The 27,440-nt window shown below is 43.4% G+C and overlaps 1 protein-coding gene across 1 annotated transcript; it reads left to right on the top strand.

Annotated features, from left to right (window-relative positions):
* The first annotated feature begins 3,630 nt into the window (after window positions 1-3,630).
* On the top strand, window positions 3,631-25,918 carry LOC108873642 (A disintegrin and metalloproteinase with thrombospondin motifs 2-like). The gene is given in 27 exon segments (XM_051068614.1): window positions 3,631-3,845; window positions 7,658-8,151; window positions 9,963-10,149; window positions 12,496-12,499; window positions 13,468-13,543; window positions 13,642-13,725; window positions 15,043-15,126; window positions 15,791-15,934; window positions 15,936-15,945; window positions 16,506-16,611; window positions 16,956-17,099; window positions 17,194-17,326; window positions 18,661-18,774; window positions 20,359-20,504; window positions 20,591-20,680; window positions 20,971-21,053; window positions 21,334-21,467; window positions 22,272-22,395; window positions 22,664-22,744; window positions 22,835-22,998; window positions 23,086-23,245; window positions 23,335-23,467; window positions 23,650-23,860; window positions 24,175-24,304; window positions 24,413-24,487; window positions 24,670-24,844; window positions 25,102-25,918. Coding segments are annotated over 27 exon segments (4,191 nt in total). The 5' UTR covers window positions 3,631-3,757.
* The last annotated feature ends 1,522 nt before the right edge of the window (window positions 25,919-27,440 follow it).

Here is a 27,440-nt window from a genome sequence, read left to right on the forward strand (position 1 = left end):
GACAGCGACTAGTGGAACTTTTGTCAAACTAGTTTGAACAGAAGCTTTACTGGTGAAGACCTGAGCCACACTTGTAGCACCAAATTACTAGGGTTTTCAACGACTGGATGACTGGACTGAACTAGTAAGGCCCACAATCTTACTAGTTAACTAGTGAGCTACAAAACTACTGTCCACTCTGGACAATGTCAGCTATCCTCTGCACACTGTCATCAGCAACCAGAGAAGTTCAGCGACAGGCTCCCGAGGAGTAACACCAACAGACTGAAGAACTCCTTTGTCCCTCGTGCCCTCAAACTGCACAACTCCATGTTGAGTGGGTGGGTGGGTCGGGGGGGAACAGCACCCAGGGCAGAGGAAGAGGACAAATGCCTGATGACCATCACATAACACTTAGCAAACCATACAGACTGATTATAGTTTATTGTACTACACACTGTAGCACAGGTGTTTCCAGGAAACTGGTGGGTCATTGACAGTGTTGGTGGCTGCTCTGAATGCTTTCTGTCTCCGCTCTGGAGCAGGAAGTGAAACTTGGCTGCTTGCTCAACTCTAATGGACAATAGGTTAGTTAACTCTGTCAGACAAGCAGGTTCCTGCTCTGAAGCTGCAGCTGACCTTCCTCAGCTTCTATTTTCTCCACTTGTATCAGTTCCTCCTTTGAATGCTTGATGCTGTCTGCATCATGACGTATCTCAAACTAAAAATAAACTAAATATAATATACAATAAATATAATGAATAAATGTCTAAAATGAACAACAGTCTTGTAGCTCTTAATGAAATAATAATGCATATGATCCATGTTCATAAAACATAACGATGCATCAGATGAGTAGAACAACTTTTCTAAGTTTTGATCATAATATTGATGTTTACATTTAATAAGCACACTGTTAAATATACGAGGTATGGCTATTAAAAAACTAATGCTGTAATATAATTTTATTGAACAGAAACATTTTTCTTTCCCCTTCAGTGATCAAACACTGGGATTTTTATATTTGGGACAGAAGCTGCTTTACAGAGAACTCAGTGTGAGCTGCAGCGTTGTTTTGATAAAGAATGAAACCATTTACAGGTGTGGTCTCTTTCTTCTGACTTTTTCTCACAGTTTTTCTAGAACCTGTTTGTTAAACAAAGTATATTGAAGGAGAAAGACACTGAAAAATGTTTATGTTCAATAAAATTGTAATACGGCATTAGTCTTGTTTTTTAAGAGCCATACCTCATACACTCACCGACCACTTTATTAGGTTCCCTTCAGAACTGCCTTCATTCTTTGTGTCATAGGTTCAATGACCTATGACACATCTGACCTATGCCAGAGGCATCACCAGGACATTTTCACCTTGACCTGGTGCTCTCTGGATATTTCCTCTGTCTCAGACTGTTCTCTGTAAACCCTGCAGATGGTTGTGAGGGAAAATGCCAGCAGATCAGCAGTTTCTGAAACACAACTTTTGCTTTTCAAGTCCTAAAATAGACAAATGAAGATGGGTGCCGTTTCCCTGGAAACCCCCTCGGTAAGCTACGCACATATCAACTGTCCACCTGTTTCCTGTATCATATTCTGTCTTCAGAGTTGTAGGCTCAGCGTTTTGTGTGTCTGGTCTTGTCCATGTGTCTGTGCTGTGGCTGGTGTATCAGTGAGTTTGACAGTTCACACAGATCCACAACAGACCTCGATAACTCGGTATTCAAACAGGCTGCTTGTTCCTCAGTCTGACATTTTTCTGTTTTCTAATTCTAAACTTTATTCCTGCGCATGTATAACTAGTCTGGTACCAGCCCACAGATATAGTGTCTGGTTGTTTACCTGAACAGGGTGTCCTGGGATGGACCGAACCTAACGATCAACTTTGACCTCTCTGTTTGTTTTTGACATGACATACACTTCAGTCGTGGTTAAAATATATATGTGAATTTCAGCTGGGTTATGGGAACTGTGAATAACTTGGAAGAGCTTTGTTTCAGCAGTGACACACCTTTAACTGCAGAGCACAGTGAAGCAGAGGTTGACAGAAAAGAGGCAGAAGCAGAGAGAAGACGAGAGAAGAGGAGGGTGGTTGTAGAAAGTTGGTATGCTGAGAAACATGGGAAGAATCAGGACAGATGAGATTAACCAGAACATATTCCAGTCCAGCAGGTGGCAGTACCGCACCATAATGTTGTTGGAGAAAAAGACAGCCTCCGTGGATCTGTCTTGTTCTGGATCATCCCACACGGTCTGACAGGCAGCAGCTGCGTGTTGTTCCTCCTCTAAACAAATATTCCAGTTCTATAATAAGAGCGTTAAACACATGTTTACGTCTGCTGACTGTTTACTCTGAGCTGCACAAAGAACCACACAGGTCAGAGACCTGGACCCTGATCCAGAGCCACATCACCAACACAACAGACACTTACTTGGATCAGAGTCAGAGGTAGACACTGGTTTCATATGGATTTAGAAAACACTGAAAGGTTGAGCTGCAGTAAACAGAACGTTGTATAAAACATCACAGTATAAATGGAAAAGGTTTCTCATTAATATGAGTTTGTTCTGTTGTGTTCCAAATGTTTTACTCAGATCAACATGGAGGAGTCACAAAATAATACACAAAATACACAAAATAATACACAAAATAATACACAAAATAATACACGAAGTAATGCACAAAATACACAAAATAATACACAAAATACTGCACAAAATACACAAAATAATACACAAAATACACAAAATACAAATACACAAAATAATACACAAATAATACACAAAATAATACACAAAATATACACAAAATACACAAAATAATACACAAAATACACAAAATATACACAAAATACACAAAATATACAAAATACACAAAAGAATACACAAAATAATACACAAAATACACAAAATATAAAAAATATTATCTACTTATCTACTGTCACTACTGCAACCAGGAGGTTTACTGTGGCTTAGATACATTGAGCAGACAGGTGTGATACTGACAGACAGGTGTGATACAGACAGACAGGTGTGAAACAGACAGGTGTGATACTGACAGACAGGTGTGATACAGACAGGTGTGATGACAGACAGACACGTGTGAGACAGACAGACAGGTGTGATACAGACAGACAGGTGTGATACAGACAGGTGTGAGACAGACAGTGGACAGACAGGTGTGATACAGACAGACAGGTGTGAGACAGACAGACACGTGTGAGACAGACAGACAGGTGTGATACTGACAGACAGGTGTGATACAGACAGGTGTGAGACAGACAGACAGGTGTGATACTGACAGACAGGTGTGATACAGACAGGTGTGAGACAGACAGGTGTGATACAGACAGACACGTGTGAGACAGACAGACAGGTGTGATACAGACAGGTGTGAGACAGACAAACAGGTGTGATACAGACAGGTGTGAGACAGACAGACAGACAACAACACTACAGAGGCGCGTGTGTGTGTGTGTGTGTCAGACAGTTACCATAACAACCGTTGGTGGGCTGAAACCTCAGTACAGCTGCAGTACAACAGCTACTGTCCTGCAGACGGCTCAGAGAGAGAGAGAGACAGAGAGAGGGGGGGGGGCAGGGGGCAGACAGACTGAGGGAGGAGATACTGAGAGAGGAGGAGGAGGAGGAGGAGGAGAGTCAGTTCAGTCTGTTCAGCAGCTCAGTCAGAACCACTCTGTCTCTCAGCTCATCTGTCTCTCTGTTCATGTGACTCTCAGCCTGTCTGTCTGTCTGTCTCTCAGCCTGTCTGTCTGTCAGGATGCAGGAGTCTCGTCATGGATTATTGATTATTGGATTTCTACTGCAGATCAACTGTTTACACTCAGTTTACATCAGTGACAACACAGGTGAGACACAGTACTGCCTACTACTACTGTTACTGTAACTACTGCTACTGTTACTGCAACTACTACTACTGTTACTGTAACTACTGCAACTACTACTACTGTTACTGCAACTACTACTACTGTTACTGCCTACTACTACTGTCACTGCAACTACTACTACTGTTACTGTAACTACTACTACTGTTACTGTAACTACTGCAACTACTACTACTGTTACTGTAACTACTACTACTGTTACTGCCTACTACTACTGTCACTGCAACTACTACTACTGTTACTGTAACTACTGCTACTACTACTACTGTTACTGTAACTACTGCTACTACTACTACTACTGTCACTGCAACTACTACTACTGTTACTGTAACTACTGCTACTACTACTACTGTTACTGTAACTACTGCTACTACTACTACTGTCACTGCAACTACTACTACTGTTACTGTAACTACTGCTACTACTACTACTGTTACTGTAACTACTGCTACTGCTACTGCACTACTACTACTGTCACTGCAACTACTACTACTGTTACTGTAACTACTGCAACTACTACTACTGTTACTGCAACTACTACTACTGTTACTGTAACTACTACTGTTACTGCAACTACTACTACTGTTACTGCAACTACTACTACTACTGTTACTGCAACTACTACTGTTACTGTAACTACTACTGTTACTGTAACTACTGCAACTACTACTACTGTTACTGCAACTACTGCAACTACTACTACTGTTACTGCAACTACTACTACTGTTACTGTAACTACTACCACTGTTACTGTAACTACTACTACTGTTACTGCAACTACTACTGTTACTGCAACTACTTCTACTGTTACTGTAACTACTGCAACTACTACTACTGTTACTGCAACTACTGCTGTTACTGTAACTACTGCAACTACTACTACTGTTACTGCAACTACTACTACTGTACTACTGTTACTGTAACTACTGCTACTACTACTGTTACTGTAACTACTGCAACTACTACTACTGTTACTGTTACTGCAACTACTACTACTGTTACTGTAACTACTAACTACTGGCTACTGTTACTGCAACTACTACTGTTACTGCAACTACTTCTACTGTTACTGTAACTACTGCAACTACTACTACTGTTACTGCAACTACTACTGTTTACTACTTACTGCAACTACTACTACTGTTACAACTACTACTGTTACTGCACTACTGCAACTACTACTACTGTTACTGTAACTACTACTACTGTTACTACTACTCTACTTCTACTGTTACTGTAACTACTGCAACTACTACTACTGTTACTGCAACTACTACTGTTACTGTAACTACTGCAACTACTGTTACTGCAACTACTACTACTGTTACTGCAACTACTACTGTTACTGTAACTACTACTGTTACTGCAACTACTACTGTTACTGTAACTACTACTGTTACTGTAACTACTGCACTACTACTGTTACTGTTACTGCAACTACTACTGTTACTGTAACTACTACTGTTACTGTAACTACTGCAACTACTACTACTATTACCGCAACTACTACTACTGTTACTGTAACTACTACTACTGTTACTGCAAGAATACTACTGTTACTGTAGTAGTGTGTGACGTTCACTCTGTGTACTGTGACTGTTAGTAGTACTACTGTTAATCCTCTAACTTCTTCTGTGGTCGTTGGTCCTCCAGACAGCGACCTCTGACCTCTGACCTCTGCAGTGACAGTCAAGGAGAAAGAACAGCAGCAGACTGACCAATCACTGACCAGCTGCTGTGTCCTCCTGTTCTCCCTCTGTTCTCCTCCTGTTCTCCTTCTGTTCTCCCCTGTTAACCCTCTGTTCTCCCTCTGTTCTCCCTCCTGTTCTCCCTCCTGTTCTCCCTCTGTTCTCCTCCTGTTCTCCTCCTGTTCTCCTTCTGTTCTCCTCCTGTTCTCCCCCTGTTCTCCCTCTGTTCTCCTCCTGTTCTCCTTCTGTTCTCCTCCTTTTCCCCCTCTGTTCTCCCTCTGTTCTCCTCTTGTTCTCCTCCTGTTCTCCTCTTGTTCTCCTCCTGTTCTCCCTCTGACTCAGGAATTAATCTCCATGTTTATATTCTCCTGTTGTTTGAGGAATGTGAAGGATTCAGCTCATATTTCATCATATCCTCTGTGTGTGACCTTTGACCTCTGACCTCACAGTGTCATTAAATCATCTCTGATATCACTGCCTTCACACACACACTCATACTTTAGTTTGTCTCTCTACACTTGTGAGGACCCAGGTTCTAACCTCAAACCTAAACCTGGTCCTGAACTTTAAGACCTGGTCTGAACCTTCAGAAAGACATTTGAAGACACCCTGAACTGAGACACGACCCTGTGGTGTATATTACCCATGATCCTCCTCTGCCTCTGCTGCTGGAAGTGCTGTGGCCGTAACAAACAGACTAAACTCTGTCTCCAGTTCTTCGTATTTCAGTTTCCTGGCTGGATATCAGAGAGGAACACTTCTATGTCTTTTTACCTGATCTACAGTTCAGTGTTACTCCGACTGGACTTGTTGAGTCTGCTGACTGTCAACGGACGTGTCACTGAATCTCACTGAGAAATGAACAGATCGTCTCAGGAATTCATTTGTTTATCCAACGATTTGTTCTTCTGAACAACACGAATCTCGTTTGTTACCATGTGAAACCAGATCCAAACAAACAGTGAAAATGAGTGTATCAGCTGTGGAGCATCTGCAGATTAGTTGACATGTGAGGACAAAACTTACAAAACTCATAATGTAAAGCTCAGAGACAGAAACTGGTCTCTGTTGGTCAAACCTCTCTGTTTGATCTTTGACTCAGAGCTGGACCTTAAAGCTCACACTGAGTCCGTCTCTAAGACTTTCTATCACTTAAAAAACAGTAAGGAGTGACTGATAGTTGGTGTTGTAGCCACCACCTCTGTTCAAAGATGGACACAGATGTCCTCTTTCATTCCTCTCCCAAACCATCTGTCCTCTCTGTCCAAGATCTGGACATTAGCAGAGGTGCAGTGGAGGACACGGGGGAACACTGTCCGTCCACTTCTTTCAGCATGATTTAAAAAAGATGATAATAATAAGTAGCAGAAGAAAAAAGATCAAATATTTAAGTGGTGTCATTAACAAAACAAGAAGAATACACAAATATCTCTTTGTGATAACTATAAAAACACAACAACAACAACACATGAAAAATCGAATGTTAAATGTTTGTATGATCATCATCATCCTGAGACACTCCCACTAAGTTGTGCATCTTGTTCTTGTTTCTGAACCATGCGTTAAGTCACCAGAAAAATATAGTTTTACTTTTGTAAAGACATCAATAACAGCAATGTTAGTACAACATCAGTTTCCTCTGAGGAAACACCAGCACCAGCAACAGTCCCCCCAACCTGTGCTGATATTAGCATAGCAGGTGGAGGTGGAAGCAGCTCATCATCTGACGTCTGGACTGAGGAGATGTGGATGAAAAAGTATAGATAAATACCTGGGACTCCCCAACCAGCCTCTAGAACTGATGAAGCTTTTCAAGTGAGAAATGTCTTCAAGAAACTAAAAGACGTCCAGTTGCCTTCAACTGTAGCACTTAAGACCGTGACCTGATTGACTGAGAACCTACAGACAAACATCTCTAAACGCCAACTTATCTTCCTCTTCAGCCTGGCTTTTAATGAAATATGGTTCATAGACATTACTCAGTTTACTTGATTTGCTCATTTTATTTTATCTCCATCCTTTATTTATTTATTTATGTTTCCCGATCTTAGCTGAAACTTGACGTTCATTTTTCTTTCTTCCTGTCAGATTCTCTTCATCAGGTTCTGTCGGAGTTCGGTGTCGTTCGTCCAATCAGGACCGACTCTCAGGGGCGTTTCCTGTCAGCGTCAGTCTCCGCCCACCACCTGCACCGCAGCAAAAGACACGCCCACCATACAGAGGACACGCCCACTGTCCTGGATGATGTCACAGACAAAAGACAGACTCAAACTGACATACCTGTAGTACACCTGGCTCCACCCACAGACGCATCATCACCCAATCACACAGGTCGTACCTGGAAGGGGTGGGGTTACAGGGCTGAGGAGGCGGAGCTTTACTACAACGTGACGTTGTTCGGTCAGGAGCTCCATCTACGGCTGCGTCCCAACTCTCGACTGGTCGCTCCCGCTGCCACCATGGAGTGGGAGGAGTCAGGGCACCTTCACTCTCAGCCAATAGGAGACACTGGCTGCTTCTACACAGGAGAGGTGTCCAACATGGAGGACACGTCTGTCGCCATCAGCAACTGTGATGGACTGGTGGGTAAAACACTATTAGAGAGGTTAGAGCACCTCTCTAACCTCAGTCTAACAGTTCAAGTTCAAATTCACAGTCTGTGCTAGTTTCAGTCCTCATGTCCTCAGGTTTCTACATGTTCTGTCCTTTCGTCCACACTCATGGACACTGAAAACAAAACTCTGTCCAGGGTGAAGATGATCAGACTTCAGCTCGGGCCACAGATTTCTGTTAATACCCAACATGAGAGTGGGAACCAAACTGGACACAGTTCATGTGGGCTGAAGCCGTCATTGTTACCTCAGTCTCAGTTGCCTGTTTACACTGATTACACATTAGTAATTCAAAAGTCATGTGATCCCTGCCCATTGTTCACCCGAACCTGAACATTATTTCTGTATTTTGGTCTGAACCCAGTCCGATCTGTCAGGTCAGGTATCCACCCTCTGACTGTGGACAGAGATTTTTTATCCTCCTCAGACTCCTGAGAAGTCCTCCAGCTGAGATCAGAGGAACAAAAACTGACCAGAGTTTATGGTTGAAACGTGTTTTTTCTCTGCTCAGTAACATTTGTTGTTTGATATGACGACAGGACGTCACCATTCAGACTGGATTCATCAGCTTTCAACTCCTTTTTTTTCTCAACTGTTTTTATACTGATCTGGTCCAACTGATCCCAAACAAAACCTTTGTTTTAATATCTACCTGTGTACTGGGGACCAGGGTTTAAACCACCATGAGATCTGATCAGATCTGCTGTTCAGTCGTTTAAAACACTGAATGATAACCAAGGTTTTATCAGTTTGATAGAATCTGTTTCATATTGACTTCAGCCCTCCAGTTAAAACAGACTCAGCAGTTTACTGATAAACTAAAGACGTCCAGCTCTGTTCAAGGTGTAAATGTATCAGAAACGTCTTGAACCCTCCTCCTCTGTGATGAAGCTGCAGCTCCAGCTGCTGATGTAGGCAGATGTTTGGACAGCTGCTGGCGTTTTTTGAGCCTTGTGATTTTCCATATGTGCTGCAGTGAGAGCAGCTGAAACCACAGAGAGTTTAACACTGAAGGACAGAAAAACTGAAGCCTGAGAGGAAGAACTTCACTGAGCTCACACAGGAAACGTATTAAAATATCTGAAGCACAATAAAGCTGCCGATTTTAATCCTTTAACTGAATCAAAAGTCAGCGCAATCAAAACTATAAGAATGATTCATGTTCCTTTATGTCTGTTTTCAAAAGCAGCTTATAAACGCTTTCAAATAAAAACAAAAAATACAATTAAATACAGATTTTAATTTTACTGTGTGTAGCAGAAAGCAGAGTAGAATCAGTGAATAGAAACCAGTAGATACATGTGAGAGCAGGAATGAGTTCAGGTCTGCAGAGACAGAAACCAAACCCTGTAAAACACAAGGGAACTGAAGCCACTTTAACTCAGAGAAATGTGTCTGACTCAGTCTGAGTTTACCTTCACTTCTCGCAGCGTGGGCTGAGCCGGCTGATCTAAGCCAGATGTGGAGGGACAGATGAGGAGTTTAAAGTGGACGAGTGGAAGGAAAGAAAAAAATAAGAGGAATATTTTCCTGCTGCAGTCGCTGATGCAGTTAAAGAGTCAGTGAATCAGTGTTAATGTTCAGATCAAACTGAAGGTTTCTCTGATAATCCTGAATGTTTCTGTCTGAATAATCCAAATGTTTCTGTCTGAATAATCCTGAATGTTTCTGTCTGAATAATCCTGAATGTTTCTGTCTGAATAATCCTGAATGTTTCTGTCTGAATAATCCAAATGTTTATGCATCAGATGTGAATAATCCTGAGACTCTGTGTCCTCCAGGCAGGGCTGATCCGAACAGGTGAGGAGGAGTTTTACATTGAGCCGTTGGATCGGAGGAGGACAGATGGAGGAGATGAGGAGGAAGAGGAGGAGGAGGAGAGAGGAGGACGACAGCACATCGTTTATCGCTCGTCAGCCATCAGGAAACAACCAGCTGTCAATCAAACTGATGACGACTTCCTCCGAGGTGAGATCATAGGCACCTTACCTGGGACAAACCAGAGTCCACATCATGTTTATTCATTACATTGAAGTCTACAGAGGCTCGTTCAGTCCCTCTGTATTTATTTCTCCCAGATGGGAAACTTGGCCTGCAGTCAGGTGACGATGCTAAAAGACAACAACACAGTACAAAGTATATGAGTAGTACATAAATATTACCTAAAGTACAAAAACAACAAAACAGTCTCTAAAATACTAGCTGCTAAAAATAGACTTCAAACCAAATTCCACATGCAAATTTAGCAAGTTTAGTTTGGAAGGAACAAAGGAGTTTTTACTCCTGTTGCACCTGAACCAGGGTCTGAATCAGCCTGAAGGAAGAGTTTCTGACTCACAGTGAAGGAGCTGATCTGAACTGAAGACCTGCTGGTTAAAGATGGCCGACTGGAAGGTCTGTGGAACACCTGTCACCTCTCCAGTCACCTTCACATTATGGTTCATGTGATATTTAACCTTGATGTTCAAGTTTCAGATTGGACAAGAGACTTTTAGAACAAGGACGTCATCTTACTGTCTATATTGAAAACATGTTGCTGTCTCTTCCAGCAGACAGCTGCGCAATTACCATCAAATTTCAATTTGTGGTAAATGACTGTTCTGAGGTTTTTTATACTGTACAAATGTACAAATCTGTATTATTACACTATGATTTGAGTTCTATAAAACATGAAGAAGATCCAGTCCAGGAGACTCAGATCATCTGGATCCATGTCTTTGTCTGCCACCTGACTCCCAGTGCCCATCCCTGTGGGCAGCAGCTCCATCCCGGCTCAGCCCTGTGGTTGAAAAGCCCAACCACCAGATGCTCCCCTCCCAGGTCTGGCTCCAGGAGGCGGGCCCTGGTTTACCTTTTCCGGGGGGCGAGGTACCACAGCTCCATCTTTGCTGTTTCATCAGGGACCACACGACCTCCGGCTGCTGCCCTCGACCACATGGCTTGTGGTGAAGAGCCAGCTGAGCCTGAAAATGAAGCTTTGGATTTACCAGTCACCCTCACCTGTGGCTGTGCTTTGGGTGGCAGTGATACCCTCAGAATAATTGCTTTGTGGTGGGCGTTTTTTTTTTATATTTGCATTTTTTTTCTTTGGTTTCTTGAGTTTAGGGGAAACACTGGGTATTGATCTAAAGAATGATTTAATGAATACCAGCGACTGAAATGAGTTTCCTCTGTCGGGTGTCTGGGCTCAGCCTTAGAGACAGGGTAAGAAGCTCGGACATCCAAAGGGATCCAGTTTAGGTGGTCAGGATCCTCCTGGGCTCCTTCAATTGGAGGTTTTCTGGGCATGTCCATCTGAGAGGAGACATTGAAGTAGACCCAGAACTCACTGGACTGATTACATATCCCATCAGGCCTGGGGGCGCCTCAGGATTCTCCAAGAGGAGCTGGGGAGAGGGACGTCTGGAAAATCCTGCTGATAAACTGGAAGAAAATGGATAGATGATATGAGGCAAAGTGTTATCTGTTCCTAATATTCAGTTCAGAGCTAAAGACTGACCATGGAGTCAGCGGTCACATGACTTTTCTTCCGGAAACATCTCTCTGGTGTGTTGTATGGACATGTGGATTATATGGATTTATATATTCTGAATTAACACAGACTGCCTCAGATCCCATTACAAACACTGTTATCATCAAACACTCAGCTGAAGTGAACTGTGTGTTTTTACAGTGTAGTTGTTAAAATCCTCTGCTGTGTTGATTCTGCAGAAGGAAAGAATCAAACTGAAAACAGTGAAATTGTTCCAGGAAACTTGGCAGAGACACCGGGAGCTTTACAACACACACACTCACAGACACACACTCAGCCAGCTGCGACGTGGCAGTCCGAGTTTCCGAGTTTCAGATTCTTGGAGGTTTTGGAGGTTTGGGCTTGGAGTTGACAGATAGTTCAGCTCCTGACTCGTTCATCCTCTCACTCTCAGACTCCCTCAGATCTGTCTGTCCTCAAAACATCAGCCAATGAGGAGGTTTTATTTCACATCGGTTCAACTTGGTTCAACTCAGTTCAACTCTGAGCGTTCGTTTCTGATCTTTGATGTCATTTCCCTAACAACACACTCAACAGATACAAACACATGTTGGATGTTAAACTACTCTTGTTTTTTACAGAGTGAGAGCTTCAGCACACAATGTGGAAAACAGAGAGATGATCCCATCTGGATGGAACTACTGTCGAGAGAAACAGGAAGTGGACTGAAGCTTTATTTTTAATCAGGTTTACTGGAAGACAGTTCGCTGACCTGGATGTTTAGTCTGACTGAAAACATCCTGTTTCACTATGCTGTCTGTCTGCTCTGGTCTGTGTCACAGGGCTGTAGGCGGTCTTATCTGTCACAGGCTACAAGGGTCATGATGGATGGAAACGTGGACTCACAGTTCACTGTTATTTTGTTCTTGAAAGACGTTAGGGTTAGGAGCTGGCTGTGTGAACATGGAGCTAAATGTCCCAGAATGCACTGCACACCAGCCAGCAGCAACACAGTCCCACAGTGATGATGTGTTTCTGTAGTCCAGTCCTGAAGTTAGCTTCAGCCTGGTTCCTCCACAGAAAATAAACTGTGAGCAGCTAAAGTTTCTGCTCCTTCCAGGTTTAGTTGATCAGATCATCTTCACAGATGAACACCACTGTTCTGATGTTTGAAGTAAGAAGCTAATGTTAGGCTATAAACCAACTCCACCACGGTCACATGACGTCAACATCTCCACCAATAAGCTTCCAACTGGTCATTTCATTTAGCTCGGAGTTCTTCTACAAAAGCCTTTCTTCTTAGAAAGTTAGTGAGAGTTTGAAAGAGCGTGAGTAGAAACACAACGAGGCTGTAAAAGGTGGACTGGTGAGTAGATGGGTTTTCATGTTAACGTCCCCGACAACCTCTGTAGTCTCATTTAGACACTCGTTAGCAACCGCCTTTTTTAAGACACGTAAAAGCTTCAAACATCAGGAGTGGGGGATTTACTGACCCATTTTATGTTGGAGAATAAAACCTGAAAATATCTTGAGCTTGTGCTAAAACACAGACCTTATTTCAGACATTTAACCAGAAACACACTGACTCTGGGACGAGGGAACAGGAAGTGCTAACATGCTAACTTACTTCCTGGTTTTAGGATCTGTCCTTTAGGACTCTATGGTGGACATTAAGAGGCTCAAAGCCATAACAGCTTTCATCACCTGAACGTAGTCACCAGAGAATCCCTGTGTAGAAACTGTTTAAATAATCACTGGGATTATTCCTTTGTTTGTGTCCAGGTCCTCTCTTAGGTTCTCTGAACTTGAACCAGAATGTGTTGTGGTCAACATCCAGCTTCAGCTCGGCGACGGCGATACATTGAAGAGGCGGAGCTGTTTAACATCGAGGTTAATGAACAGTTCTATATAAAGGTTGATGAACTCTTTAATAGAGACATCAGTGAACAAGGTTTAACCTCTTGTCCTGATCTCTTCCCTTCCTCTAGGTTCTGTTAGCAGTGGATTACTCTGTTCTTCTTTTCCATGGCCGAGACCACATTCAGAAATATCTTCTGACTCTGATGAACATAGTAGGTGAAAACATAAACACAGATTATTAATTCAGTGATGTCTTCTCAGTATTGAGTAGTGGTGAATCTGGGTTTTTTTAGTCACTTCCAAATCCACAAAGCACATGAAGACTGGATGGAGCTGTTTAAGACTTTAACCACAGGGACAGAATCTGGTTTCACAGTCTTTTGTCAATGATAAAAGGCTTCCCAGCTTTGTTTTACAGTAAACGATCTGATACTAGGTAGTTTGATACGATCTGAACCATCTGAACCAGAGGGTAAACTACCCTCTGGTTCACCTGTTTCACAAATGAACCACCGCTTGTCTCCATGCAACAAGTCCATACCTGACTGTCTCAGGGGTCTCCCGGTGACTGAAATGTTTCCTCCTTCAGTCATGTGACTTTTTTCACAGATTATATTCACTTGAACTTTGGAGACAAGGGCCTCGTCCAAGTGGTCCCAGTTCACCCTCACTACATGTTTGGGTTTGCTTGAGTTTAGGGAAAGCCAGCAGTACATTTTCAAAGAACAAGTTTCCATCTATAACAACAAAGTCATGTCCATCCTGATGTATAGATCTGAAGGCTGGCAGAAAGCTGATGTGAAAATGATTGAGATGTTCCACAGAGGATGCCTGAGAAGGTTATGATACATCCTCTGGTCTAATAAGATCACAGCTGCTTCAGCAGTATCAGCCTCTACTGGAAACAGATCACATTCTGGTGGCTGGACTCCTCTGGGCAAAATAAAAAACAACCTAGAAGACGAAGAGGAAGGTTTCTTTATGATCCACAGGGGAACATGAGTATTAAGTAATTTAACTACTTATTTTGATTTACTGGGTCTGTGTAGCAGCCCAGTCTGAGCTGGAGGTTACTGATCACCCACTGGTGGTGATCAGCTGTTTCCTACTGCCGCACCACTAATGTGCCAAGAGTCACACTGTTCAGTTCAACATCCAGTCCATCTGATCTTCCACCTTGAATTTCAGCCCAGCTGGACTCTCCTGGGCCTCTCTGTCCTAGGGGAGTTCCCAAAGGCAAAAGCACTCTCTTTTGAGCTCCTCTGTCTGGATCCAAGAGGGAGCCCTAATTTATGTCTTGTGGACAAGGTCAATGAACTGCTCTTTGTTGGTCTCACACCTGGAACCAGTTTACCATGGTGACCCTACCATGGACCAGTGCTGCTCATAAAACTGCAGGAAACCATAATCAGGTTGCATTTCTGGTCTGGGAGAATTTATTTCTGACATTAAAGTGTTTCTTAAACTGTAGGTTTAGATTTCAAACATTACAGCTACACAGAGCACGTCTGTCTCTGTCTCTGTTCCAGGTCAATGAGATCTATCAGGATCATTCTCTGGGCGCCAACATCAACGTTGTCCTGGTCAGAATCATCATGCTGTCTCCAACAAAGGTATTAAACTGGTTTCAAGTCAGGACAGTTTCTGTAAAGTTTTCCAGTTGTTGCTCAGGAATGACAAGTAGGAAGATTTCTTAGTTGGTTTTACTTGTCCACAGGACAGAGGTTGTAAATAAAATCTGTTCTCATTGACTGCTCTGTGATTCAGGCATGTGAGAGTCTGCTAATATTATTAAATATTATTATTATTTTTCAGTTTTAACTAAGTAAAAAAGACCAGTTTAGCTTCATGTAGCTTCGGACTGAACTCTGAATATGCCCTACAGGAAAACAAGAACACACTACTACAGATTTTAAGAATATCTGTGAAAGTATCACCCCTAAAGTCTAGATAGATGAAGAGGGTCAGGGAGGTGCTGTTTATAAATAAAACCTTAAACAGTAACAATTTCTTTTTTTTTTTTTTACCTTCCTTTCAAATGTTGTGGTTCCTCTTCTGTGGTCACTGCTGGTATCCAATCCTACCATACTGTTAGCAAGTTACTTTTCAGTTTTTGTTATGACAAGTTTTATCCTGTATGCTTAACAGAAGACAAAAAACTCGTCCTCAATATTTCCAAAAGAAAAAGTGAGTCAGAGCAAACTCCATTACAGCTCTGCAGGAACAGGACAAGTAAGTAAAACAAAACTGTAAAAACCAACAGTGTCCCTTGTTCAGTCCCAGGAACTGATCTCTGTGGGGAACCCCCAGAAGAGTTTGGAGAACGTTTGTGGTTGGTCATATCTCCAGCAGAGGGAGCAGAGTCACGCCGAGCAGCACGACCACACCATCTACCTGACCAGGCAGGAGTTCGGCCCCTCCTGGCATGCAGGGTACTACTGCTAATACTACCACTAAAGGCCAGTTTATATGTCTGCGTTCAATCAACACCATAGGTACAGTGACATGTACCTCCATCACAGTAACTGTGATTGGTCGGCTCATTCATGTCTGTTACGGGTCGAACAACCACAGTAAAGTTCAGTTCAGAGGTCATTCACCATCTCCTCCGCTGACGTCTTCTTTCTTTTCCGCCTTACAGTAATCTCAGTAAAAGTAACTGTTGTTCAGCATTTATCAGCTCCAGCTCCAACATGAGGGAACTCAACACAGTGGCATAGAAACCACACTGCCACCTAGGGTTTAGGAGGTGTAATTATAAATACACCATGCACAAATATAAATACAGACAGCATCGTTGATCTTACGCAGATGTATAACCCAAGCTTATTACTACAAGTACAACCACTACCAACTCATAACTAAACTACTAACTATGTTATGCAGATATTGCTGCTAATACTACAAGTACTACTACTAAAATCACTGCTGCTGCTAATGACCATGACCCCTGATGACCTCTGACCTCTGACCTGTTGATCTGTCTCTGCAGGTTATGCTCCCGTCACAGGAATGTGTCACTTACATCGGAGTTGTGTCCTCGTTTTGGAGGATGGTTTTTCCTCGGCCTTCGTAGCTGCACATGAAACAGGACACGTGTGAGACACACAAACACATACACACTAATCAGAAACACTCTCATATTGTTACAATGTGTATGTATATTTTAGAAATCAACAATTAGAAACATCAAAATGATGCCCAGGTGTAGAAACAATAACAGACTCCCAGGTGACCAGGGTTGGTTTGTTGATTGGTTTGATAAGCGACCATTCAATTGGTTTGAGAGTAAGTGCGATTTCAGCCGACCAAGATTTTTTTTTGGTTGACTGCAGAGACTGGCAGGTGATACCAAACTCAGAAGATTCAGTACCACTTCAGTGTCCTGTAGTTGATGGGAAACTGCTGCTGTTTGTCTTCATTATCTGTCTCTCTGTCTTAGGTTAGGTATGGAGCACGACGGTGAGGCCAATAACTGTGCTGATGATGTGCCGTTGGGCAGCATCATGTCCCCGCGGGTTCAGGCCACCTTCCATCGATACCACTGGTCCAGGTGCAGCTGGAGGGAGCTGCACCAGTACCTGCAGTGAGTACTACACATAATACTACGACTGTACTCTGCACTGAAGCTGGACCAGCCTGTGAACCAACATCTCCGTCCTGTCTGTCTCCTCCTGCAGCACCTATGACTGTCTCCGTGATGACCCGTTCAACCACGATTGGCCGGCGCAGCCTCAGTTGCCGGGGTTTCACTACTCAATGGACCAACAGTGCCGCTTCGACTTCGGACCAGGATACAGCATCTGTACTGCGGTATGTCCATCTGTCTGCATCCTGATAGGGCTACAAAATTCCAGGAGTTTTGTCTAATACTGTCTAATAATTTGCTAATTCACAGGTTAGCCTACAACAGGAAATAATAATAAATATAGTTGAAATAAAAACGTATTGCAGCATAATGTTGGCTATTGAAGTCACACTACTGCATCTGAACCAATGGACTACATCCAGTCAGTCAGTTTGGATCAGATTAATGAGAAAAAATATTTGATCTGTGCTATATTATAAGTTTAACTGAGAGGAAAAAATACATCTACATCTGTTTACACAGCAGCTAACTAGCTGCTCAATCAGATATGCTAAATGTAAGCTAGCTAACACCTTTTCATTGACATTTTAAGAGGCTAGCTAGCATGGTGCTAGCTAAGCTGTGATGCTGTTTCTTCTGCCAGTTTTCTAGCTTGTTTCTGTTCATTTATCCAGCATCAATCGTTAAATATTTATTCCAATTGTTTTGCTAACCCTTTATATATTTGTGCATGACATGGCATTAGCTTTTTTCTCAACTTCCTCTACGGAATGATGCCATGTGCTCCATCTGATGTGTGGATAAATGTCATTTTTATGTTTGTGTATGATACAGTTTGATAAATTTAACCCAGATTTCGTTTGTTTCTAAATTGTGCTTTCACAAGGAGATTTCAGTGACACTGCCAGCATCATAAAAAGTGTTGACAATGGACACTGCTGTCAAAGGCTTTCATTTATTTGTTTTTAAGGACAAAGAAAGTTCCAGGATATAAAACTAAACTCCTGCCACGCTGACATAAAAACTAAATATAAAAAGATAAATACACACACATCTCTACCTTCACTTGTTTGAATTAAAGAAGACTGAGTCCCAGGCTGAACTGACTGACAGGAGGAGGATTGTTTGTGTAGGAATAACATTAGATAAGCAGCAGAGTGAGGACAGATGTGTTTTCAGGGTGGAACCAGCACCACATCTGTTCAGGACGTTAACTGTGAAATGACATCACACTGAAAACTTCCTCAGGAGGATGATGAACGACAAACACGTCAGATCGAGTTCACCAGCGTCCTTTAATCTGAGTCTGACTCTGTGTTCGGGGAGTTTCCAACATATCAACATGATGAGGAAATGATTCTGTTTCGATCTTACAGCTCAACTCAGATCTGTGATCAACACTGAAGCTGCTCCAACAGTTCTGTTCTGACTGCTTCCCCTTTGGCTCAGACTGACGGAGCAAGAATTTGGGTTTTAGTTTCTTTTCTTCTGAGTGAACCTGGTCTTTGTGATTTACTGTTCTGAATTGTTCTAAATATCTTTGTGTGTTTGTCTCCAGTACACGAACAATGAACCCTGTAAACAGCTGTGGTGCAGCGAATACCACAACCCGTTCTTCTGTAAGACCAAGAAAGGTCCACCGCTGGACGGGACCAAGTGTGGACCAGGGAAGGTGAGGACACACTTGGGTCATTGTGGTTCTGAAATGTCCCAGTTTAATAATTTGTTATTTGTCATGTGACTTTAAGTGTTTGGGTCAGTGTAGCACCAGTTCAACACTGGTTTTACTGGTTTTTACCCAGTAATCATAAAGAATGTCGACTGTGTAACCAGTGCGAAGGGAGTGGAGGAAAACCAGGTCGAAAGTAACACGTGGATTTTCTCAGAATCTGTACGAGTTTGATATGTCTGACTGTGCCAGCAGGCAGTGAATGCATCACTTAACAGAACCACAGAATATTGTGTGGATACATGAAACTCTCACAGAGATTTACCTGGAAACTGTTTTCAACCACAAAAAGTAAATTCACTCAAGCTGTGATGTTAAGTGCTATAGTTGAAGGCAACTGGACGTCTTTTAGTTTCTTGAAGATGTTTCTCATCTGAAAGGCTTCATCAGTTCTAGAGGCTGGTTGGAGAGTCCCAGGTATTCAAGCTGGTTTCACCTCTTGAAGGTGGTCCTGAGAGCCGTTGGCCCACCCGACATTATTTGAGTCATTAGGATCACATGGGTTGAGGTGTGAATGGGGGTTAAGTCATCTGGGTAAGGATCTCAGGACTGTGTTATAGGTGGCTGATAGTTGGTGTCGTAGACCTCCACTTCTGTTTAAAGATAGTCAGTGATGACCTCTTTCACTCCTCTCTCAAACCATGATGAGTCCTGGGACTCTCCAACCAGAACCTAGAACTGATGAAGTCTTTCAGATGAGAAACGTTTTCAAGGAACTAAAAGAAGTCCAGTTACCTTTAACTCTAGTACCTGAGATGACCAGGACCTGGGTGACTGAGAACCTACACAATCAAGTGGTAATTGTTGTGTTTATTGTTTCATGTGTCACAAACATGATCTATTAACAGATTATTTATCACACTGAATTTGACATGTCAGAGTTTCTACTGAGGTATGAAAAAAATTCAAGCACTCATTGATCATTAGGCACTGCATTTTAATCAATGTAATATTCTCTTATCAAGATAAAGGGAATAATACGTCTGCAGTTACAAATGAACTGTCAGAGATTTTAATAAAAAGAAGAATATAAACAATTAGAGTTTATATTGTTGTGTTACTTTAGTCTCAGCTGACAGGGTCGACAATAATGATGCACAAATTCCATTGACAGTCAAATTATTCTGATGCTGTTCCACATTTCAAGTTTCTGTCTGTAACAGAATCTTTTATTTATGTATCTGGAAAGCGTTACTGTTGACCCAAGACCACACAGAGACGCAGTCAGCTAGACCTGCTGTTAATGTTTCGATGGCAACAGCTAATAACTGAATGTTAAAGGGATCAATTATTTGCTTACTTGGCTTAATGTAAAGACTAGAAACAGGGACACAGCTGGCATTCTTAATCTGAACAAAAACATTAACGTAAAATAGGTGGTTTCTACTCTGTTTTATCTATCTATCTTTAACAGCAAGCTTATTAGCAACTCCCACTGCTTTAAGGCTCTATGCTAAGCTAGGCTAACAACACTCTGCACTGTGATGGGCTAACCTGCGTCTCCATGGTAACTGTCTGTGGTTGAAGCACTGTTTCAAAGGCTTCTGCATGAGGTTGACCCCTGACCTTCTGAGACAAGATGGCAGCTGGGGAACGTGGAGTTCGTACGGCAGCTGCTCCAGGACCTGCGGGGGCGGGGTCAGGTTCAGGACCCGACGCTGCGACAACCCAGCGTGAGTGAGCTGCGTCAGTCACCTGTCTGTGATGTCACACGCGTCGGACTCACCAATCAGAGACACTAACCTGTCGTTGTTCTCAGTCCAGCCAACGGGGGGCGCACCTGCTTCGGAAACAGCTACGAGTTCCAGATGTGCAGCCAAGAGGAGTGCCCACCCCTGACTGACTTCAGGTCAGAGAGGTCTACTGTCATCTGATGTCAACTCTACTGTCTCCTGCTTTGTTTTATTCTATTTGATTGGACTCGACTTGACAGATTTACTGTGGAGTCTACTGGACTCTACTAGACTACCCCATTTTGTCCACAGACCGGCTCCAGATCCAGATGATTCTGACCTGACATGACTTGACTCAGTCTCATTTTAACTACGCTCCACTCCACTGTTTCTCTCCACCTGTTCTACTGTGTCTGGGTGCAGTCAGTTGTGTGATTTCCTGCAGCCTGATGTGTTTTTCTTTCAGGGAGGATCAGTGTAAAGTCTGGAATCCATTTTTTGAGCATGAAGGAAAGAAACATCACTGGCTGCCGCACCAACACCCTGACCGTAAATACACACTTAAAGATTAGATGAAAGTTTCCTCTCTGCTGAGTGTGTGTGTGTGTGTATGTGTGTGTGTGTGTGTGTGTGTGTGTGTGTGTGTTTTCACATGTTAAACTCATCAGTCAGGACTCTGTTATTGGAGGGAAACTCGTGGCCTCTCCTCCTTTAACTCTTTAATGTCTGAACATATTTTAATGTCTCTTCTTAAACTTTTTAATCTTCCACCTTAAAGTTTCCACCTTAAGTCACTCGTGTTGTGACCCGTGTCTCTTTGTGTTTGCAGCTGACGAGCGCTGTCGTCTGTACTGTCAGTCCAAGGAGACAGCGGCAGTGGTGTCCATGAACAGAATGGTGCATGATGGGACGCCATGTTCCTACGGCGACACCTACAGCGTGTGCGTCCGAGGAGAGTGTGAGGTCTTTATTGTGTTTCAGATTCTCCAGTCTGCATGGTTCTACTGTCTTTAACAGTAGAGGCCTCTACTCTGGTCTACTACAGCATGCTATTAGCTTAGCATGATGCTCAAACACAGTGACTGTACTCCACAGCTAGCCTTGGCTAAAGCTAATTTGCAAACTTTTAATTGACTTTGAAGCTCCAACAGTGTCCTCAGTCTGATCCATCATCTGTGGGATGATCCAGAACAAGCCATATCCATGGAGGCCCCCCACCCTGCAACCCACAGGACCCAAAGGATCGCCCCCCCCCCAGTACAGGGGGATCTACACAATATTAGTCAGGCCCCACAGATGCTGGATCAGATCAGGATGTGGGGAGTTTGGAGGCCAGGTCAACACCATGGACTCTGTCATGTTCTGTCAGGCTTGGTGGTGTAGTTGGTTTGCCCTCCTGCTGGGGGAGGCCCCTGACATTGGGGAGTGCTGTTGCCATTGGTGCTAGTCCCGCTAAAAGCTAACTAGCCTGTCTTAGATTCCTTTTAGAGACTAACATAGAGTTTATTTATTTCATATTCATCCATAAAACTAAGAACTCATCCAGTTGTTGCAGTTCTTGTTATCTGCCTCTGCGGGGCAGCGCAGCTCAGTTCGCTATAGCAGAGTAGAGCTATGTTATACTGACCCGTGCTTAACTTAACTAATGGAACAGTTTAATACAGCAGAGAGTAAATCATCTCTCTGAGTGAAGAACAAAACTAAACTGAATTCTCCTCTACCCTTGTTTCCTCTCCTCTCTTACTTGTTTCCTCTCTCCTCATGCAGCATGTAGGTTGTGATGGACAGATCGCTTCAGACCAGCAGGAGGACCGATGTGGAGTCTGTGGAGGAGATAACTCCAGCTGTAAGATCATCAAAGGAAACTTCACCCGCAGCACCAAGAAACAAGGTCTGAACAACATCTGGACTCAGGAGAAGCTTTAGTTTCTTCATGTTTACAGTCAAATGTTAAAGCCCTCCTCATTCAGTTCAGATGTTAAGAAACAGATAAATGAAACTGGTACTTTTTTCTTAATAAAATTACTCAAGAATTATGTTAATCCTGAAGAATGGGGATGGGTAGTGCAATTAAAATAAATCTCAGAATTACTTTACTGTTGGAGTTTCCATCATTATTTGTATGAATTGATGGATTGATTATTGTTTCTATGACCTAGGATACCTGAAGATCCTGGAGATCCCCAAAGGAGCGCGACACCTGCTGATCCAGGAGTTTAAAGGGACTCCTCACATCCTCGGTAAGAGGAGGGAGGTGGAGCTCATTTGGTGACGATCCTCTGTAGTTTGTGATTTTCCAGAAAACCTTTATGTTTTGTTTCCTGCTGCAGCGTTGAAGAACCTGGACACGGATCACCTCTTCCTCAACAGTGAAGATGAGCTCCCAGAATCCCGTGTGGTGATTGAGAAGGGTGTGATGTGGGAGTACAGCAACGGCGAGGAGCAGGAGTCCATCCAGACCACAGGACCTCTCAAGTATGGAGTCCTGCTCATGGTCAGTAAACATGGAAAAGTCTGACATGTTTACTTTGTGTCTGCTGAGAAATTAAACCAGAACGACCACGGCCTTTCTGTGCATCAGGTCTGTTCCCATGGCGACTCCAAGGTGACAGTGTCCTATAAGTACATCATTCAGGACCACATCCAGTCCTCGCTGGAGTCCAATCTGGTGCAGGAGGATGCCATCTTCTACGAATGGGCACTGAAGAAGTGGTCGCACTGCTCCAAACCCTGCGGAGGAGGTACACAGCTCTGCTGCTAGGTAACAGCCTGTTCTTTTGGTTACCGTGGTTACGCACGTGTGTTGTTGACGGCAATCTCTGGTTGCCAGGAAAACAATACACGCGGTTCGGCTGCAGGAGGAAGGCTGACGGGAAAATGGTTCACAGGATGTTCTGCTCCAGCATCAACAAGCCGAGAGCCATCAGCCGCACCTGCAACACCGACGGCTGCAGCTCGCCACGGTAAAACATTACAGGTCACCACGGTAACATACTGCTGATAGATGTTTGTGTGTAGTTGAATTTCACTGCTTTATATTGACACGTGGTCCTGTTATTGAGACATTATCAAAAAACAAATTGGCGCACAGAAATCACAAATCACCAAAACATAAAATATATGTTCACTCCACCTGTCCCCTCAGCTGGGTGACCGGGGACTGGGAGCACTGCAGCGCCTCCTGTGGCCAGACTGGGTGGCAGCGTCGCTGGGTGAGCTGCCAGCAGGAGTCCAGCAGGGGGCAGCAGCAGCGCTCAGTGCACAGCAAACTCTGTAAGGACGACCGACCTGAAGGGAAACGCACCTGCAACCGTGTCCCCTGCCCTGCTGCCTGGAGAGCGGGACCCTGGACGCCGGTACGAATGTCCTGAGTCCTCCTAAAGGGTTGGACTACCTCTGACCTCCTCTCTAGACCACTTCTATTTTCCTTTTTTTTTGACTCGACTACCTCAAACTTCTTTTTGTCTGGACAACCTCTGAGTCCCTTCCTTCAGAACTACCTCACATTCTTCTTTCTGGACTGGTCTTTCTTCCCTCTTGACTTCACATTGATCGAGAAGTTAGGAGCTACTTTTAGCCTGAGGATGTTTTACACATAGAACCCCAGATCAATAACTGATCAGTTAGAATCTGAGCATCAGATTCTGATCAGTATCTCTGTGTTTTGTAGTGTTCAGTATCTTGTGGAAACGGGACTCAGGAACGTCAGGTTGCGTGTTCGAGTCCTGAGGGTTCAGCCGGAAACTGCACCAAACCTCAACCAATCACAACCCGCACCTGCCAGGCTCCACCCTGCAGCGGTAGACATCGACCAATCACATACACATCCCATATATTTATTTACTAAGGAGGGGAGGGAGGGATGCTTGTAGTTTGTGCTGATTGTATCTGTTTGCCTTCCCCTACAGGCGACCAAAAGAACGCCATCATCCAGTGGCTGTCCCGGTCCAACCCAAACTTCCCAGCTCCAAAGATCTCCTCCAGTAAAACACTCATACTCCTCCTGGTTACTCCTCAGGCTTCTCCTCTTTCTCCTCCTGCTCTATCTACTCCTTTCCACTCCTTTCTTTGTCCTGCAAAGTAAAAACAAGTAGAGCCAATTTATCTCTAGTTTACTTCCCTTCTACTGGAATTGGATTCTGATTGACAACTTCTTTGTCTCCAGAGCAGCGTTGTCGTGGTGACCGGTCAGTGTTTTGTCGGATGGAGGTGTTGAGTCGGTACTGCTCCATCGCCGGATACCAGCGGATGTGCTGCAAGTCCTGCAGTGAAGGAAATTTCACTAACCCTGAAAACTTCGGCAACTTCAGTAGCATGAGCCTGCCAACCACCAACGGCAGGTCAGTGACAAAACGACAAAAAAACAAACAAAAGACAGACAAACAAAATGTGGGGGCCAGCGTCTGTTCCCAGGAAAAATATAGGAATAAATCTGAGGACTTCCAGTGTAAGCTTTGATGTTCATTCATTTTATCAGCAAACAATCAAGATGAAAACATAAAGATTGAAAACAAAAACGATGACAAAATGACAAACAAACAGTAAAAGACAAATGAGCTAATTTCAAATTTAAAATCTTTGTTTTTCTGTCTCCCAGCTCATGGATTTTGACCACGGAGATGATCACCTCAGCACCCACCTCCACCTGGTCTGACAGCAGCCATGTCATCACTGACATCATCAGTGATATAATCAGTGCTCCGCCTCCAGGCTTCACTCTAACTCCGCCCCCCACCAGCAGGAGCAGCACCGACTTCGTCTATGTGGAGTACGACGATTACGACGAGTATTCTTCCTACGAGGATCCTTCAGTTCTCTCTCAGATGCCTGATATCATTCCTACTACTACCACTACTACCACTACTACTACTACTACTACCACTACTACTACTTCAACTACTACAAGACGTACAAGAAAAACTGCTCCACCACATTTATTCAGGAAGAAAACAACCACTCCCACAGCTGTTCCCATGGTAACTGTTGATGGTCTAACGCCGTCACCGGTCCGGACATCTGCCGCCCCAGAATCCCCCACCACAATGTCAGCTGATCCCGATGACGTCATCCCTTCTACACCGTCACCGAACACATCATCAGGTGGGCGGAGCTGTCAAAATAAAAGCAGTCTCACAGAAGCCAAACCGACGCCAACAACTTTGTCCTCCTTCTTCCCACTCCCGAAGAAGGAGAACAACTCGGTGGATGAGGTCCCATACCGGATCGTGGGACTAGACGGCGACATCGCCAGAGGACAGCAGAACTACTTTGTGCCGCGGATGCCGCCAGTGCGCGAACGAACACAAAACAAACGGATCCAGGAGCTTCTGAATGAGAAACGACGACAGGATCTTCTGAGGAGGCCGAGCAAGAGCAGAGAGCACCGGACTGACAGGAGACAAACTGGATTATAAAAACACTCAAATACATCTGCAGGGTTTAGTTTTATTGTTCACTCATGATGTCGCATGTGCAGCTTGCTCACTTTCTGCTAACGCTTACGAACTCTTAACGAGAAACAGAAACAGACTGCAGAGCTGAACCGACACTACAAACAGCTGGTTCCCTTGACTTTCTACCTTCATATTTTGTGTTTACAGCTATTACTTCTCATTAAAGCTGTTCTGGGATGAAAGTCCATGTCAGACCAGAATGAGGAAAGATTTGCTTCAGACTCCTGGTCTGTTCAGGTTTTGCTGGTTTTCAGTCGTTGGCTTTTACATGATGTTTGTACCAAATAATCTTGTTTCTAAATAAAGCAAAGTCTCATCCAGCTGCTGATGTCATTGTGACTCATGAACATCTGTTAACGCTAAAACACAAACCTACAGAGACCAGAGACCAGATCAGGCCTCAGGTCCTTTCTGTTCCTCAAAGTATTATAAGTATAAGTATAAGTATATAATATATAATTAACCCTAACCCTCCGTTTTCCAACCTGACATTGTTGGAGTGGAAATGATATAATCGAAACAGGAGTTGATATTATTTATCCCTCAGCGTTGCCAACAGTTGTGGTCGGAGGCTTCATGTTTCCAGTGTCAGGTCCTGTTCACATGACAACATTTTTTGTATAGGACAATAACCCTTTGTTGCAGTTTGGCTTTTCGTTCACACAACAACGTCATTTTGGGGCATGGAAACGTGAACTTTGAGATCAGGTTCCAGAGTGTTATTACCTATTACTGACCAAACACTGCTCCACCTCACTCACAGCTGTTAAATTTTCAGTCTAACAGCCATGAGCAAATATAAGAATAACTGAGCTGACTCATCAAGTCATCTACTGGCCTGACACACTGCTGCATTTACAATTGTTTTTGCAGATCAGTGTGAACGAAAATAATTTTCACAACATGAAACACAGAACTTTTTTAAAAACACAAACTAATTTTTCTGTTTGTCGTGTAAACGGCCTCAGGATTGTAAATGTGATATCTCAGGAATACCTTGAGGGGTTTTCTTGAAATTTGGTATAAACATTCACTCGGCCATTCAATAGGCCAGTCAGACTCTGATCAGTGAACTCTGTGTATGATGAGGAGCAGCTGCTTGTCTGTTTACGGTCAAACTGAATTCAGATCAGATGAGTCACGTCATGTGCTGATGTCTGCAGGTCAGGTCGGATCAGTGGAAACAGCTGACTGCTTTAAAAACAGTTTTCTGTCTTCAGGCAGAGACGTGGATCCTCACGTGTTTCCAGCTGTGAATGTTTGTCTCCCTCCATCAGAATCAGATTAAACTGTTTGTGTCTGAGTCTTAATCAACTTCACATTTGTAACAGTAACAAATAACAAGCACAAACATCTCAGTGTTTAGCTTTATTCATCTCAGCTTTATTTTAGTCGATTAAAATCAGAGAAAAACAGAAACATTTGAACTAAAAGGAGGTTGTTAGGACGACTGAGTTTTTATTTCTCAGCATTTCAGTCCAAC

Source organism: Lates calcarifer, unplaced genomic scaffold (assembly GCF_001640805.2).
Source record: "Lates calcarifer isolate ASB-BC8 unplaced genomic scaffold, TLL_Latcal_v3 _unitig_5086_quiver_549, whole genome shotgun sequence".
Lineage (NCBI taxonomy): Eukaryota > Metazoa > Chordata > Actinopteri > Centropomidae > Lates > Lates calcarifer.